An 18,150-nucleotide genomic window follows, 5' to 3' on the forward strand; every position below is an offset into this window, starting at 1 on the left:
ATAATTCAACTTGTGAACATGAAAAATAAAAATTAAGTCCTTACTTCCTTTTCAGAGCATAGATTCAGGTAGGAAATTCTATTTGCATAACAAAAAAACCTCCAGGCCATCTAAAGAACACCAGGAATCTCAAGGGCCTGTGGCTCAAGAAGCAAAACATACTTTTTCTACCAAAAGATCTCTGAAACACACTAAGTTAAAGAAATGCATGAAAGTACTGCCAGAGTGTTTGCATTCATGAAGAACATTCCTATCTCACTAATATTTATGAACCCTTTATTTCATTACTTGTAACTTACCTCTCAGACAAACAAGAGCAACAACTTCACAGTAGATTATTTTTAGGAAGACAGATGAACCGGGTTATAGAAGGATACACCAGATAAGGAGGAACAGAAGAGAAACATGTTTGCAATGTGACTTGCCTGGGAAGCAGGGACCTGAGGGTGTCCCCAAACATGCACCCCCTGCATGGTGACTTTTTGTGAGCTGGTGGTGTAACGTTAATTCAGCTTGAAGCATGTAATTTAATGGGTCGCACGCAGATCTACATAAAGCACTGTTATTAACCCTACCTTCTAACACAGAGCAAATACTTCACAGATGAGCATGACCCCAAGTGCAGGGAAGTCCAGCCAGGGAATCAGCTGAGACCACTACAGCCAACTCTACAGCTGCCAGCATCAACAAGAGCGGACCCAGTCCATCAAACCTCCCCATATGCTCATAAAGAAAGAAATACCCATTCACATCATGGAACGTATGGTCTGCAGCTACCACGCTGAATCAATGAACAGCCACAGCTGCTGAGCTGCAACAGCACAGCTCTGGCACAGGTTCAGAAGTGGCAGCTTAGTTTTATTTAGAAAGGAAGCTCAAACAGCACAAGCCATGTATTCTGGGAGGAAGAAAGCCCTTACAAGCACTAGTACACACAGGAACGTTTAAGCAATGACAGAGCTCCCTGCTGATGTAGGAGTTTCAGCAGGCAATCTAGACACACCTCACAGAGACGATCCAAGACGTCTGTCTTTCAGAAAAAAATCTCACCAACTCATCAACCAGTGGTTGTGCTTTCCAACTGATGGTGTTAGAGACTTATAACTATGCAGACAAGAATTTCCGCTGATTTCAATTCTTTCATGTACTGTTCTTCTGTACCACTCACTGTGATCTCTCCTAACTTAAGTGGATTTGTGTGAAGGACCGCTGAAGACACCTAGGTACATGTCAAAATGTATTTAATCAATCTAACAGGCTTTGCTTGGGAAACCACATCGAAGAAAAAGGAAGAGGCACAGAACCCAAGAACATGACATAAATAAGGTTACTGGTTAATGAGTGCCTTCTTTTCTTCAGGAATGCCTTACACAATCAGAAAAAGATGGAAGAAAAAAAATACATTAACAGGGTACTTAGTTGAACAACCTATATGATTTTGTGTTGTCTAAGCAAAAGATTCTGCCGCTTGAGAGTATTATCACAACAGAAATTTTTCAAAAGAGAAGGGCACACCACTTTTACAAACCTAATGAGTGACTTACATGAAGATCTGCCATATAATGTATATGATGTGCGTGTTTGACCATTTCTGTAAGTTCATAGCATCCTTGCAATTCTTTCTGCTGACATAACTCTGGAATCTATGAAATATTTTTGCTTCCTGTTCTTTCAAGAAAAAGAAAAAAAAAAAAGAAAAAGGAAGCAGACCCAAGTATATCAAAGGCCTTCACAGACCTGTAAGATTCTGTTTATGTGCTTTAGAAACTCATCATCTCTGAAGTAAGCAGCAAAGGATGAGTAACGCCTTGCGCTGTAAGAAAAGATCTACAACGGATAAGGTAAGGTGAAGCATCTGGCATTAAACAATTAAGTGATCTGCAAAAACAGGACATGTGCCAGTCATGGTCCTGCAGTTTATTAAAGTCAACAATAACATCTCATGAAATATTATTTATGACTCACTTTGTTATTTCCTGTATCTGTTTAAAAAAATTTTAAATCTCCTTTTTTTTTTTGACAGCAACACTGAGAACTTAGCCCATATGATTCCTATGCTCTTTCTAATATATTTCTTATACGTCATTTTTTGCCAGAATTTAATGTTTGGTTATGTTTTATTAATTCAGTAACAGAAACCCCAGACATTACATTATAGCTCTGACACTCCTTAAAGTTGTTTTGCAAGAAGTCTGTGCCAGAAAGTAAACTCTAAGTAGGGTCAGGAACGCTGGGCACTTGCTGTTACTTGGTCAACACTCAAAATCCTGTACCCAGCTGAGCCAGTCTGTACACAATCAGGCAGCCTTTTAAATTAATCTTATTAACAAAATCCAGCCAAAGTATGTGTAAATATAGACTCTGTAATCTAGACTTATAAAGAAGTCTGCACACTGAGAAGGGTGCTGTCCCTTCCTCTCAGAAAACATGCTCTTTTAAAGTTCTTAACATATTTCAGAATATTTTACCTTCACTATGTAACGGACAGTTTGACTCTTTCTCCGACACTCCGAAGGTCTCAAGCCTTTCATTAAAAGAAAGCCCATTGCTACCTGTGCTGCTGATATTGCTTGTTCGCGGGCCTGGATTCCAGACTTTCTGCTCTCTCTACTTATCAGCCACTGCTACGGCTTTTGATGCTACGGGAAAAGTGAGAAACAAATTGGTACAGACTGAACCACACATTCAAGCTCTTAATATGTCAGCAATTTAGGGAGAGAATTGGAAGCCTAAATATTTGACTGAATTTGGGTTAAACCGACTTGTCCTTGGCCCCATAGCAAACCAGCGGTAACTCCGAAATTAGAATGCCAGAGTTCCAGATCTCCACTCTCCGCCCTGAAGAATGCTGTCTTACCTAAAATATTCTGTATGTATTTGAACAGGCAAAGCAAGTGAAAGTTATATTTATGGGATACAAATTGTGAGTTGTCAAGTACTGCACAACCATTAAACTTCATTACAAGAATGCAATTCCAAATTTTGTCAGAGAGCAAAATTAAAAAAATGAGTGTACTATCTGCGCAAGAAAGATTTGTATTGCAGACAGTGCGTTAGCAAAGTGAAATGAAAAGTGTTTACATCTGGTTTTCATGTTCAAACTGATATGACTAGATGTTTCAAATTTTCAGATTTTGAGTGGTAACAATCTGCAAAATTACATTGGTTTTCTGCTGATCTATGCAATCATGGATTGTTCTAGTTCCTAAGTAACTACAAACTTACAAAAGAGAAAATACATACAAAAATCTGCATTTGGTCCAAATACGCAATCATTTCGTAAGCAGACATTGAAACAGTTCGCTCAAGACTATGAGAGACACTTCTGACCCCAATTAGGAATCGAATAAACTCCCTGCTGTCCAGCTGAATGCCTTTATCTCAAAATCAAACTTCAGAAAACATTGTATCAAAGCTACCTGAAATTGTACACAAAGCAAGGAACATGTGATTGCTCATTTTACACCAACATAAGTTTAACTGGCTCTGCAATTACAGGAGTCACTTGTTTGTTTTTAAAATAATAAAGCCTGGACTAACTGAATAAATTCTGCTAAAACTAAATTTAAAGAAAACAACGGGGTACTACTATATCCAGCTGCAGTCCCTATCCAGCAGAAGCAGCTTTCCACAGCAGTGTTATTAAGGAAGTTGAGAATCTCCGTAAGGATCATACATCACATCACATACAGTTAACAGTGAGGCAACATTTCAAAATACATCCACAAACCAAATGTTAAATACTGATTATGTGAGTAAACACAAAAGATTTGCTCTCTTGTGCCAATTGGGAGATTAATGGACAATTAGCAGAAACATAAGGGCAGTATTTTACAAAATATTGCCTAATTCAGTCACTTTTACACCTTTTTTTTTTTTCAGTCACTTCTAGCTTTTTTCTTTCTTAAATGTCAATCTCTCAGAGCTCAGCAACAAAACCATGTTAAGCTGGAATTTGCAAAATTGATGTCTTAGCAATAAATATGACTCATAACATCATGCCACTAAACCTGCTGATATGTGTCAAAGGAAAGCCGGCGCCGTGCAAGTCAGAAGGTATACGGATTAACAAGTTTCCCCTTTGCCTCACAAATACAAGCTAGTGAGGGAAAACAAGAATAAAAAAAAAAAGTTACAGGAAAGGAAGATACAAGCAAAACAGTATTTGTGAAATAATTCAGTGGCTCAGCAGACTGGGATGGAACGTGATTTCCTATTAAACGGAATAATTCTATTTTTTTTAAGCAAAAGCATAATCAACAGCTTTGATATGCACACACATGCGTATACGCACACCCTCCCTCATACCCCCTCAAGAAACCCAAGAGGTACTAAGAGAGCTGGATGCTTTTGAAAACCCCACCAAGTGCTTCGCTAAATCTCTAGGCATGTAAATACTTCTTAAGAGCCTAGCCCAAGAGGCTCATCAGAGAAGCACACAGGGCTCGACACTGCCAAAATGAGCTCTGTTTAATTTCAGATTCTAGTCGTAAACAGCTGACAGCAGCTAAACTAACTACTACATTATTAAGGCCTTCTCTTCAAGCAATATTTTGTCCTTGTGTTTCTTCTAGCACAGCATAGCGAAGGCTTCTCTTATTTACATTGATAAATAATGGCTGGAGAGGTGGGGGGTATTTCTTAAACAAGCTATGTATCCAAAATGTAGAACCATCACTATGGTTAGGACATCTGTGTATGGACTACAAATATCACATAGGAAACACTTCAGAAATTACCAATATTTAAACTATTGCTTGACTACTGTTACATCTGCATGCCTGGACCCAATGCTTATTTGCAAACTACCATGTGTGTGTGTGTGTGTATATATATATATATATATATATGTATACACACACTCACAAAGATCCACAGCACTGTGGCCTAACACATTTCAAATGACAGTAGGAATTCTGAGAATCAGCACAAATACTTTTCCACAAAATAAGCCATGTGTTTAAAAACTACACAAGAAGTTGAATACTGTAGAAAGAAGGCAGAATGGCACAACACAGCTCAGATCAATGGCTCCGGGCTTGGAAGGAGTCTGCAAATGCACAGACACACTTTTGAAAAGAAACACTGTATGGTTATTTGTAAAGCAATTGTTATCCTACCTACTGAAAAGGCACATGAAATAATATTAAATTATAAACAGAAGTCTGATTTTCTACAGCATTCCTTTTCTGCAACGGATTCAGTAGTTTCTTCTGAGAGTTCCCTACCCGCCTCCTTTTGTGACCTCTCAAGTCCCAGTGCCAGTAAAATTAGCTCATGTTGGCACTCGTCTCACCTGTCTCACTAGTGCTAGAGCTTGCAAAAATGAAGTTTTAAAGGAAACCATGGTAGAACCTATTACTTTTGAAAGGGTAGCACATTTAATGCCTCATAATAATTTCATTTTAAATCCTATTTAAAACACTAGCAATTTAAATTCCATTTGTGGATCTGTGAGAATTTAGTTTTACTTTCAGCAGAGGTTTGCTGCAATTTCTCCTTTCAGCCTGAGGATCCCAGTTTCAGAGCCTTCAGCGAGAGGCAGCCCACAGCTGTACCAATCACCTTCTGACAGCCAACTGAGGTGCAGGAATGAATCATGTCCCTGGCAGGAAGGGATGTACCAGTTCAGTGTATTCCCTAGAAACCTACTACCTGCCAGGTTTCCAGAGCCCTACTGACAATTAAAAGCTCGCTGAAGCTCTCAGTCAAGGCTGAAGTATAAACACCGCTTGCCTTCCTGGGAAAGAGACAGCAAAATTGATGCTCCTCTGTACCATCAAGGTTAAATCCATGCCACAAGTTCAAAGTCCAGGGACAAAGTCTGGTCTGACTTACAGCATAGTTGTCTTCAAGAAATTGAGAAATACAAGAGTTTGGCTCAGTGCTCAAAAACTGAAACAAGAAGCAGGGAATGGGAGAACAAGAAAATCACTTTACTACTGACAGCTACTGTATGACACAGAGCTCTGTGCCAGGGGCAGTCAGCTCTACTGAGGCACTAAACCCCTGTGTCAGGTTTTCCTGGCAGTCTTATTTGCATGCCTACCTCCCATTACAGTGCAGAAGTGCAGAGCTGTCACCTTCTCCCGTCTCTTGAGCATTCCCACTAAGTTTTGTAGATTTTCTCTCTCACAGAAACATTAAGCTAGCCCTGCATCTCGAGACACGTTTTCTCCTCATGCAATAACCACCACTACCTCTGCACTCCTTCTCAATCCAGTCAATTCAATTTTCTCTCTTTTCACTACCACTACTTCCCACACTTTTGTTTGTCTTTCTTTCTGTTGTCTCTTCCCTCCTTATAACTTATCTCTATTTGCCTTGTATTTATTTCAGTTTCCTTTATTTTCTTCTGCCACACACTTCTCTGTCTATGCCGCATGTGAGACTGCTCGCACATGGGGGGGAAATCGCGCACAAGGGGGGAAAAAAAAAAAAAAGGAAGGGAAAAAAAAAAACCCAGAGCAGCAGCTCAGAGCTCCTCAGAGGGAGACAAAAGAGGGGCAATTTCTTCCATTTTCTTCCAAACTTCCCTATTAATTTTCTTCCGAGAATAGCTCTTCAAAGAGGTGGTTTCATGAAACAGACTCCAGGATACTGTGGTTTTAGGTTTAAATTCATCTAGAGTCCATTTTTCATTGATGCTAAAGCACCCCTCACATGCAAAATATTGACATTTAGGGAATGATCTCCTAAATAGATGTAAAAGTGCAATAGGGAGTAGACAGGAAAAGAAGTCTTCTCTTCTTCAGTGTGTTTATTTTCTGCATTTGACAGTACCCTTAAGTAGTCCAATCGTTTTCCCACTAGCATGAGGCAGATGTTCCACTGCTTACCTGAATATAAACAAGAGAGATTATGGTTTGTTTTCCTTTTAAATTACAATATATACATGAAAGGAACACAGGGAATCTGTCATATACAGATTTTTTTAATAGGTTTTTTTTTTAATATTTGTGTATACTGACACAAACTAAACTCATTTAGAGTATACTTAATTGTATTTAAGTCTATTTTTAATGTGAGTTCACCCTATTTGAGTTAGTCAACTCATGTTCAAACAGCAGAGAAGATAAAGTAATTTTACTTTTATCTCTAAGCTCTCTCCCACCTTGGAATTTGATAGAGATTGATACAGCCTTGTCAAACTGAAATAAGGGCACCATTGACGTAATGCCACGTCCATTCAACAAGTCAGCTCTAGAGATTCCTTCGACAGTTTGTGAATTGTATATTTACCTAAGTCACTAGTTTCATATCTTCAGATTTACAATCACACAGTGAGAGCCTGTTGTGCTTTGCATTAAGGAATAGAGATTCTTTACCATTTAAAGACAAATTGATTGCTCACAAAAGGAAAGCCTATTGACAGGACCATCGCCAGGTTTCTCATCTCTAGACACTTCTATGAATGGGGGCCTCATGGAGTTGTTCCAGATGCACTTGTGTCTCCTCTGGCCTTGTCATCAGTATATATTGGTCCTATGAAACAATTCATAATTAAATCACTTAACCATGATGTTAGTTTCAATGTTAAGCCAAACTCCGAGGACCACAGAACTGTGCAGCTATGGTTCCATTTTGCTACATAAGTGTCAAGGGGAGAAAAAACAAAACAAACAAACAAAAAAAAAACCTCCCACAGCTTTGAGCAGTGGCTTGATAAATTGTTCAGAGAATTTATCTGGAATAAATTTATCCAGGCAGGAAATGAAACATTTTAGAATGAGCAGTTACTTTGTGCATCTACAGAAGATCCAGCCTTCCATCCTAAATATTCTCTCTCACAAGCCAGCCTCCTCTCCCCCTTTTTTTCCCGTGCTAGTCTCCGTCTTCTGTTCCCAGCAAGAGCTGCATATGCTTTTGTTCTCTTCCATACTCTGCTCAGGAGTCATTTATTGGTACAGTCTCATGTTCTTTTATCAAAGTACAAGACTGATTTATCCTGTTAATTTGTACAGTCTCTAACTCAAGGCTGAAAGAATGAAGAGTCCTAGGACAGAAATACTGCAGCGAACATCCCAGAGAAGATAATGTACTTGCTTTTATTTTGAGAAACAGATAACAGCGAAAGGAGAGAGGGGAAAACAGCCAGAAAGAGATATAACTACCTTTGCTGTGAAGGAGAGTTGCAATAAACTCTTGCTTGAAAAGCTACTTTCTATCAGCTTTGCATTCTGTCACAAAGATATGCACTGTTTACGACTCTCTGTTTCATTAAGTTTGACCTTCTGCCTTTAAATTGCAAAAGCACTTTCCCACAGATGCATGGACACTTGAACACAACAGATGAGCGTCACCACTTACATTAACTGTGAGCACCTACTTGCCCAACGGCTTATAAAGTATTGCAATGCCAGGTTCAGAAAACGCAACACACCATGAGATCTAAATCATCTGCAAGAACAGAGGTCTCCAATTAGAAGTCTGTCACTTAGACAACGTGTCATCAGCCTGTATTAAATCCTTCAATTTTTAAACAGGACTCAAGTATCCTCCTGCCTTCAGATCTCTCAGCAGCAAAACACTTTTTGATTTAAGCTCCAGGTCAGACAGTGCAGCTCTGTGAGGTAAGATTACTAGACAAATACATGCGCTAGAAGCATACAGAACATCTAATGTTATTCTAGCAGGAAACATTTAAAGGAATGTATTTCACCACTTCTAAACCTAAAAGGGTAAGTCCTTTCTCTTATAATGCATACAGTACTTGTTTAAGATAATTTTCTTTACTAAGCTTCTTTGACAGAAAATATTAAGCAATCAGTAACCATGTGCAGATAATTTTGGCAAGACTCTCAACTGTAGCTGTAAAAGCTCCGTGTTTTATTTCTTTCCCATGACATACAGCAGCTTTCTCAGCTTCCTAATTACACATATTCTTTATTCTTTTTAACGCCTAGCACAGAGCTTAAACATTAACTGCTGAAAAACGTGAAAAGAAATGTGTGTTGCACATTTAAAGGAAAAAAAAAAAGCAGCTGTCACAAAGCAGAAGCTTGGTTCCAGCAACAGATAGCGAACACAACATCTCAAAACAGAGGCCTGGCCTTTGCTATTCAAAGCCACTGGAGCTTGGAACTGAACTCCAGCAAAGAACAATTCAAACACAATTCTTCCCCCCTGTTCCCCCACAGTCTCTCACAAATGAGCTGGAACACCCAATGATTAATGGAGCTTGTTATTAACGTACCCAGACAAGCTGCTGTAGTAATGACATTATCCTGAAGACAGACTTTTACCCTGGAGTCCTACAGGCTCTTACCCGAGCTGAACTTGGGCATAGCCACTGCTCCTAGTGCTACAATTCTGAGACACATTATCATTTGAAGGCTTTCCTTTGGACAAGGTGATCTACCATCTCAAATGCTTTAAACTTGAAATCCATATCAGACTTGACATCCTTCTCAAGTACCTAGATAGGCCTTCTCAGTGCACCCCACCAACACTGCAGTTTTCACTTAAATTGTTTGACCACACCAGTGGGATGAAAAAGCAAGCAACGCAGGCTTCACACAGGAATTTCTAAACCACAGTACTTTTATTCTTGATGCGCTTGGCAGCTACCGAACTTTGAAGGGAAGAAAAACACTAAGTAGTACATTCCAGAAACTGAGTCCATCCCATTGCAAACTCAGTTTCTCAAGATTTCTACATGCCTCCTACTCCTCCTTGCCAATAAAACCAGCTTACTTGTAGCAAAATCCAGCCTCCTCCCAGAGAACAAAACCCTATTCCTAAACAAAGCCTTCATCTCCATGCCATTGTATAAACCACAGAGCTGCACAACTACCACTCACACTTTCTCCAGATTTGTTCCAGATCTCTGCACAGAAAGGTTTCAGATTGCCCTTTGGTGACTTCTAGCTATGGTCCTTCCAAGTAGCACTCAATGACCTTTCCTACTCACTGCAACTGTTCAGATAGAACACGAGGAACCGTTCTGGACAAGCCCAAATAAATACAGCTCTTGAGGCCAGTATTTCTACATATTCCAAAACAGTCATTCCAGTTTGACAACCATACCTCATCTTCAGTCACATCTGAGAGGGCAGTGAAAAAGGGCAGTAAGATACTGAACCCATAGCAAACAGAGGCAAATGATAGAGATTATTAGCGTGTGATGGTGCATACACCAATACTCAGCATGGTGTCTATGAGCTTAAATAAAATGCATACAGATATGGAAGAAAAACAGCATCATGGACAAAGGACATTCTTGTCCAGATATGAATAAAGTATAAGACTCTGGGCTCTATAATGCAATTTTGCATTTCTATAGAGAGTGACTCATTTTGCACCAGGCGGTGACACGTCAGAGTATTACTGAGCATTTTAGTCAAACTTGTCTGCTACAGCTATTCTTTAGCACATGTATTGTACAACAAAATCTACTTTGTATTGCAAAACTTTGAACACTTCCCCGACAAACCTCCACTGTTCCCCACAGAACTCAACACTGATGCCTACACATGCATTATACACATTTGTAAATGGAAAATAATCATTATTATTTTCCTTTTGAGATGTGCACATCTTGGTAAGAATTCAAATGTAACAAACTAACCTAAATGTTTAGATGCAGACATATTATTTGCTCTGCAAGCCTACTTAAAAGACTATTTAATAAAGTGTGAGACTCAAGACTGTCTGGTTTTCAGAAGAGAAGATACAAGTGCTTTTCATGAGAAAACCTGATTACACTGAAGTCTCTGACAAAAAAAAAAAATCAAATTCATTGATCTGAGATTTCATGTAGTCAAGCATGATGACACACATGAAACCATAAAGTATTTGCAGTATTTCATTCTGCAAATCTAAAATACTGTTCCCTAATCTGTTTTAAAATCCTGATGCTTGTGCAAGTGAGTATATCCTAAAAACAGAAGTATAAAGCCACCAAAGGGCCATAAAAAAAATATTTGGTTAGTATCCTTCCTCATTTTTCCACTTTCACCCATTCCTTGCTCAGTTTCAAACTTTTGTTAAAGAAAACACTCTGAATTTGTTTGAAAAGTAAAATCTGAAGATTTTTATTCCAAACTATGACCTTGCTTACCCAGGAAGAATACACTGAGACAGCACGTGCACAAGCACTGCAGACAAGAGGTGGCAGTGGGTGCATCACACAGAGGCCATCCTGCAAGGGCAAGCAGTGAGACGCAGCGCTGGGTATGTATCCTGCCAGAACCATTTCCTGCCTCTCTCTAGGTGTCTTGTCTCAGGTATAACAACTAGGCAATATTTTGGCCCCATTACTTTGCATGGAGGGGAGCTAGAGCTGGGAATGACAAGCTACATGCAGAGCACCTTCCACTGGCTGTTGTCACATTAATAATTCTTCCTCCCTCCACCAGCTCCTGGTGCAAAAATTCACTTGGCAGCAATACAATCCTGATTTGGCCTTTCTAAAGTTGTTCTCTGTGCTTGTAAGGAAGACGTGGTTTCCTTTTGACATACTCATCATACATGCCCACTGTGAAGATGAGAAAGCGTGATAATGCTATAAAACAAAACCCTCAGAGATTTTAATCTTTATACACTTCCTTTCCAAATAATATGAGGACCTTCCATATTATCTTCTTTCTTACTTCAACTCCTGTGTGATTTAAGACGTTTCTACATTAGATGTCTCTCATGACTGAATTTAAAGATTCCTTTTACAGATGCTAACAAGTAATTGTCAAAGTGGTTCCTCACAATGTTCTGTTTTGCCCAAACAGCACTGAGAGAACATGAAAAGTTATACCACATTCATTTTTACTCGTTTGTTTGCCTCTTGTTACTTCTAACATCCTTTTACAACTTTACGCTAACTTGTATCTCTGTTCTACAGCATTGGCCACAGGAGCCCTTACTCTAATAGAGCAGAACTTCCTTCCTCAGATACCCCTCACAGTTGAATTAAGGGCCCTCTTTCCTCCACTCAGAAAATGCATGTTTTCCCTTTGCTCCTTCAACAGCATTCTCAGTTTTCCACTGAAGTCAACCTGAAGACTCTCAGATCTCACTGTGTAAGCCCTACCACTCACTACCACTCATATAGCAATTGCAGGCTATATGGCTTGAGGTGCTGCTTTCACCAGGAACATTCCTTTTCCCTACATCCAGGTTGACCATCATTTTACTTAAACCACCCATTTGCCCTGTTTGGACTACGGGCTTGCTGGAATACGGATAGATCTTTTTGTCTCCTTTGTTTGCCTTCACATGATTATCATCACAACCAGGATAGTCACCACTAAACCCAGGGGGAACCGGTAGCAGAGATCTCATTGACTAATCGTTCAGAATATCAATGAGATACACATTGCCTACAAAGCACGGTTTATTCTACTCTGAATGTGAACAAAACATTCTAATATTCATTGAGGTATTTTTCCACAGCTACTTAGCCCTCTCTAAATCTTTTTCATCCCTGTTGCAGCATTCCCACCACTTCCCTTGCACTGGTACCAGCTCTCGTGCGGCTACGCTGTGAGCTGCTTCAGCGAGTTAATCCACCTGAGAGCTGATCACACGTTTGAGCGGGGTTAGTTTTCAGAAGGATAAGCTGCCTCTGTCAGCTTAGTGTGTGACCACACAAGCACTCAGAGCCGACCCAAGGGAGCAGGCAGGACTTTACTCTGGGGGTAGAGTTACACCCAGTGTAACTGCCCACTGAGGCAGTCTGACTTCTTTAATGACCTCTCTGTCCTAAACTAAGCAAGCTTTACATTACTTTGTCCATTCTATATCTCTTCATTTCTGTCCTCTTCACATGACATCTAGCAACTGCCACTCGATCTAGCAAAAGTCTGTGCTCTGCCTTGTTCTAGAAAATGTTGGGATATTGTCAGTCTGGAACTGACAGTCCAGATAGCTCTAGAAGAGTGCACTACTCTGATTCATAGCTTCTAAGAAGAAGCCACTGCACTCCACATTCCCAGAACATTATCTGACCAGTTCCAGCACAACTCCTTGAAATTAACCCCAGAAAATGGATCCTTCAGTCTTTTCTCAGCTTAAACTACCCTAGCTTATTCAGGCAAGGTGGCTCTCACTGATCATAGCACAGGCCTGAACTCAGGAGGGGGTCTGGCCAGCTTTCAGTCCAGGAACAGCCCCAGAGCTACCCATGGGTGTAAAGCCAAGCAAATACTTCAAGGCTTCATGGAGCCACAGCCCAGTGTGTTACCCTGTAGCTGGGTCTGGTATGAAGTCTGACCTGGTAAGAGCTGTACGGAATAGCCAATGACAGCATTTCTCTGCTAAAGTAACATATGCTAGCGTTGTTATTTCTTTTACATCATGTGAAACAAAAAAAAAAACCCTAAATCTTAGTTCTTCAAATAAGAGAAATCAGTCAGCACATAAATCATAGCTTGCATGTGCAGAATAGGCAATTAGAATCCTTTAAAACATTAAAATATTTTTTTTCTTCTTGAAAACACTTATCATAAGTGTTAATCATAAGCATAATTCATGAATATCCAGTTCCCCTCCTGCATTTTCCATGGCCATTTATTTCTGCTTATTAGATGGCTTTATAGAAAACTCATTTAAACAAAAATCAGCTGTAGCGTACACCTGTAGTTCAATTTTAAACTTGTTTGTTTGGTTGATTGGTTTGGTTTGTTTGGGGTTTTTTTTTAATATGCTGAGTACACTGGGCCTCCTTATTAGGACATCAAGTACCTACCACATCTTCCAGACTTTGCGCCTTAAGCACATCATCCTCAGTGCCCACATGCAAGACTAAGAGATGACTCACAAGTGATGTCAGAGCCCTGACAAAGTACAGGCCAGGAAAAAGTCAGGGTTTTTCACTCAGTTTTTGGGCTGACCTAATTCTGATTTCTATAAAGTCAGAATATATTTACATCATCTTCACTGAAGTCAAAACCTCATTACACACCCAACACCACCAGCAGTAAATCTGAGTCTTAGAAATTACCTGGCAAACACTTTTAAGCACAAATACAGACCAACCACAAGGGAAATAACACAGACAAGATGTGGGCACTTTTAATAGGGATTTACAGCTTTAAGCTCAGAGCTTACATATTGGGGCTAAATATTCTTAAATTTGTCTAAGTTCAAGAGCTGCTAACACTAAAAGATATGCTGCAAATAGTTAGAAGTACCATTTTTAGTTTTAAGAGTTACTATCATTTACCCAAAGCAAACACTTCCTTGGTAGTGCCATAGTTTAAAGCGACAGTTCTGGTGAATGCATTATCAGTAAAGAATGTGATCAAGGTCATCCACCACAGAGCCCCGAGTGCGCTGTACAGAGGAAGCAGAACAACAAGACTGTCAACATCAGCTGTATATAGCCAGATACACTGACAGGCAAAATCATAACTTTTGGTTGATTTGGTTTGGAATTAATCTCTCCCCACATGAGCATACCATTGCTCATCACTGCTTCAGCATAATGTTTATCAGCAAGTCTACCTTGTATGCACGAAAAGTGACAAATAATCTCTATTTCGTGGTCTTTCAGAAACCACTTTCCATCAGGCAGTAATTCCTACAGAATTCCATTCCTACATAATCAAGTTAGAGATTTGTTCTTCAATGTTATTAAACTACTGTTAATATTTTTTAGCACTTACACTAGCCTTGTCAATTTTATTAAGTCGCTATAAAATGGATTGGCAACACCTTCTCTTACCCTTACGTTTTACTGCATATTATTTTAAATGGCATCACTCCTACTTTTGTGAGGAGTCAGTCCTGTAGATTCCACTGCTTTTAGCGCATTGTGAAACACCCACGTTCTGCTGCCACGCAGTCAGACCCTGTTCCCTGCTGCTCAGGGCAATCCACCTGCTCCTGCTGTACATGGATCGCACGCTTTCCCTTTGAAAGAGCAAGATTTTTTGTTTCCTCTGCTTGAGAGGTTTCTTGTTTGGTTGGTTGTTTTTTTAAAGCCAGTTTTTACAAGCCTTTAAGTTAATGCTCAGCATTAGACATCAGAGCACTGTGAAGTAACGTGCTTCCCGTTTCTGGGCCCACTGGAAAGGCAACCGAGGTTTTAATCATGTTACAGTCTCACTGCCCAAATATTTTGAAAAATCCAACAATATGCTCTCAGCAGCTCTGCAGCTCTACTGCCTTCACTGGGATTCATGCGAGGCCCTGAGCAACAATAGCCATGGTAAGAACAAAAGGACGTAAGATACGTTATACTCTTTGCTAATGCAACCTGTCCTCACCATGATTTGCAAAACCTGAGTGGAACAAACAAGTCGCAAACACTCCCGCATACCTGAAAGTTTTTAATAATCAATGCTCCTTTCAGTCACTTAATAGAAAAACTCCAAGTATCATAGCAAAAAGTAAAACAAACAAACAGACAAACAAAAATATTATTATTTTCATCACTGTGTTCACTGTGACTAGTCTGGAAAGGAAGTAATTGCATGTTTTTGCCTTATTTTCACAACTCCATTTCAAAACACACTGGTGGCTTTATGCAGCAACATGTTGTTACACGCAATACCTCAAACTAAAATGCAGTTGGGGACAATAGGGCTTCCCAGCCACACTTCTAAGACAGACAGGCACTGAATCTCCACGAGGCGCAGTTCTTTCCAGTGGTAACAGCAGCACTGCAGAAATGCACCGCTGACTTCATTCGTGGGGACAGAAAAGACCCTCCCTCAGCATGCACACAGAATTGTCAGTATTGCACTGTAAACAAACTTAATCAAATTCCATCTTTAAACAAATGACAGAAAACTGGAAAAAATTTCCAAGCATAATTTACACACAGAACACAGACCTCTGCCCGAACGAGCTCTGCAGCACCAGTGCAAATGAGGTCAAAAGGCACCGTCCTCCTCTGCACTGGCACATGGCTTTATAGGAAGAAATTCCTACAAAAAAGGCAATGCATCCATCAGCAGCAAAACATGCCAAGTCCCATGAAACAGGAACCTTTAACCACAGCTGAAGAGATCACTGGAGGGCCGATCCCCATGGCTAACAAACTGACTTGCAATGAAAACATCACAATTCTTGCATTCTTCATACCAAATAATCAGTACATGTGGTCTTTTAATTATTATAGATATTTGATCAAGACTTAAGAATACAGCAATGTGTTCTTCATGATTAATAATACAAGTCTAAATAGCATAATATACAGAATCAGAGTTTTCCAAAATTTGAAATTGCTGCTTGGAAAAGAACAGCAAGATTTGCTATTTTTCAATCCCTTTAAGATGCGCCATGTAGAATGATGTGCGTAAACTAAAGCCCTGACTGACAGGAGTCCCCACAATGTCTTCAGTGCCTTATTCATTTTACAGTTTTACTTTTTGGATTATGGAAATACAGCAATTGAGTTTTTTTAATAACATTTCAATGGTATTTTGAGCAATCCTTGTGAATGCACTGAAAGCATCTTCATAACTGCATTAATTTAAACACACAGATAGATGTAAGCTTCCAGGAACAGTAGAAAAGCAAAAGAATTCCAGACAGGCCATTGCACAGCAGTATTTTCTGACTAGTAATTACAACTGGCACACTAACACTTGCAACTTCTATATATGTAAGTCACTTAAATCCAGAAAATAACTGGCAAGTTGACAAAAACTGAGTTTTCTCTTGCACTAATCTAGAATGGTAATTTTGGACAGACTATGTACTTATTTCAGTCACCTGCTAGAACAATACTGTGCATTACTAGAATTAGTGTCAAAGCACCGATGCAAAGATAGTCGATTTGGTGTATTTGACATGTTTCAAGTGATGAACAAATCTTAAAATTTACTCAGTCTCACATGTATTGGCAACAACTAAACATCTGCTGAAGGAACAACTTAGATGATACGCTATGAGAAGTAATTAACAAGGCAAGCGGTTACTATTTTGGATCATAAAATAAGTAATGTTCCAAAAGAATACACACAATCTTCATAAACAAAATTCTTCCACCAGAAACTAGGCTTTTCAAAAACTGTAATTTTTCCAATTTTGTATAATTTTGAATAAAGTATCACAGCAATTGACAACACTTGGGAAGATGAGCTTATAGAGTTTCGCCTTTTCTCTTTTTTACCAAATAATTTCCTCATTTTCTTAAAAAAATGTAATTTTAACATAATTTAAAAAAGAAATTCACAGAAGTGTTGCTACTTTTGTGCAAGAACAGCTATATTTATGTGCATCTTTTCCCCTTGTATAAACGAACTTTTTGTTCATCAGATGGAGTGAGCTGTACTCGTCTTTTGGCTGCTTCCCAAATGTGCTGATAGACAAAGAGGTGCTAGGTGCGAAGTGACAAATCTGTTACGCAGGCTATCAATAGCCACAAGACTTCTCGGTCTGAACTTGTTTTCATCTTTGCAGCAGGCTGCAATCCCACACAGAAAGGCCTAATTTCTGCAATCCCACACTGATCTGACTAAAACTCAGAAGTACAACAATTAACTAATGGAGAAGCTTTAAAGACTGCTTCCACAAAGGTAATGTCAAAAAAGCAACACAAAAAGCAACAATATATGTGATAAAGAAACCATGTAACTGCTACTAAAGGTCTGACAGAGAACCAGCGACCCAGGGCAGCACTGCTCAGGGCAAGCGTCATTCCACACAGCAAATTCTGAGTTCTTCTACAAGCAATGTTTGCTCAGACATGCAAGTATAGAAACTGAAGGGCAGATTTTTTTTTTTGTCTTCTAAGAATATCTTGCAAGTGTATTTTGAGCAGAGGCTTTCTATGAGTTTTTCTGTCCAAAGGCTTAAAGATGGCAGGGAAGGAAATACAGGTTATAGACTCACTACACTTATATATGAAGTACTATTATCAATTTCCATTTATGCACAGTAAAACTGGGGCCCAGAACCTTCAGAAGCAGAGAGAGATAAGCCAGTTCACACCTATGAGCTCTATGGATTTTCAAATTTCAATGTGTTTCAAGATTCTACTGATACAATATGAACTGTAAAAATACAGACATACTTCAAGTTGTTGAACAAATTTTGCATAAAACTAAAACCCTCTTGTCAAAAGTTCTTTATTCCATCTTTGGAAAGAAGTGGAAACAAGAAAAATACTCTTCTACCACAAACAAGTCATCTAAAAAACCTGCTGAAGTCTAATGACCTCGCATTTAACCACAAACAGCAGCAGAACATTGCAACACCTGC

General features: G+C 39.3%; 1 protein-coding gene across 3 annotated transcripts in view; it reads right to left on the reverse strand.

The window, feature by feature from the left end:
- The window catches only part of SH3GL3 (SH3 domain containing GRB2 like 3, endophilin A3), a 54,351-nt gene that overhangs the window by 25,342 nt on the left and 10,859 nt on the right, over positions 1-18,150 (reverse strand). Inside the window, exon 1 of one of the 3 annotated variants that reach the window (XM_086757127.1) lies at positions 7,329-7,350. The exons of the other annotated variants lie outside the window; for them this stretch is intronic. Coding sequence (XP_086613253.1) covers positions 7,329-7,331 — 3 coding nt within the window. The 5' untranslated portion in view covers positions 7,332-7,350. Of the gene's footprint in view, positions 1-7,328; positions 7,351-18,150 lie in introns of those variants that run through there. 3 annotated transcript variants of the gene reach the window in all.

The sequence above is a fragment of the Chlamydotis macqueenii genome, chromosome 12, assembly GCF_036417535.1.
Source record: "Chlamydotis macqueenii isolate bChlMac1 chromosome 12, bChlMac1.mat, whole genome shotgun sequence".
Taxonomy (NCBI): domain Eukaryota; kingdom Metazoa; phylum Chordata; class Aves; order Otidiformes; family Otididae; genus Chlamydotis; species Chlamydotis macqueenii.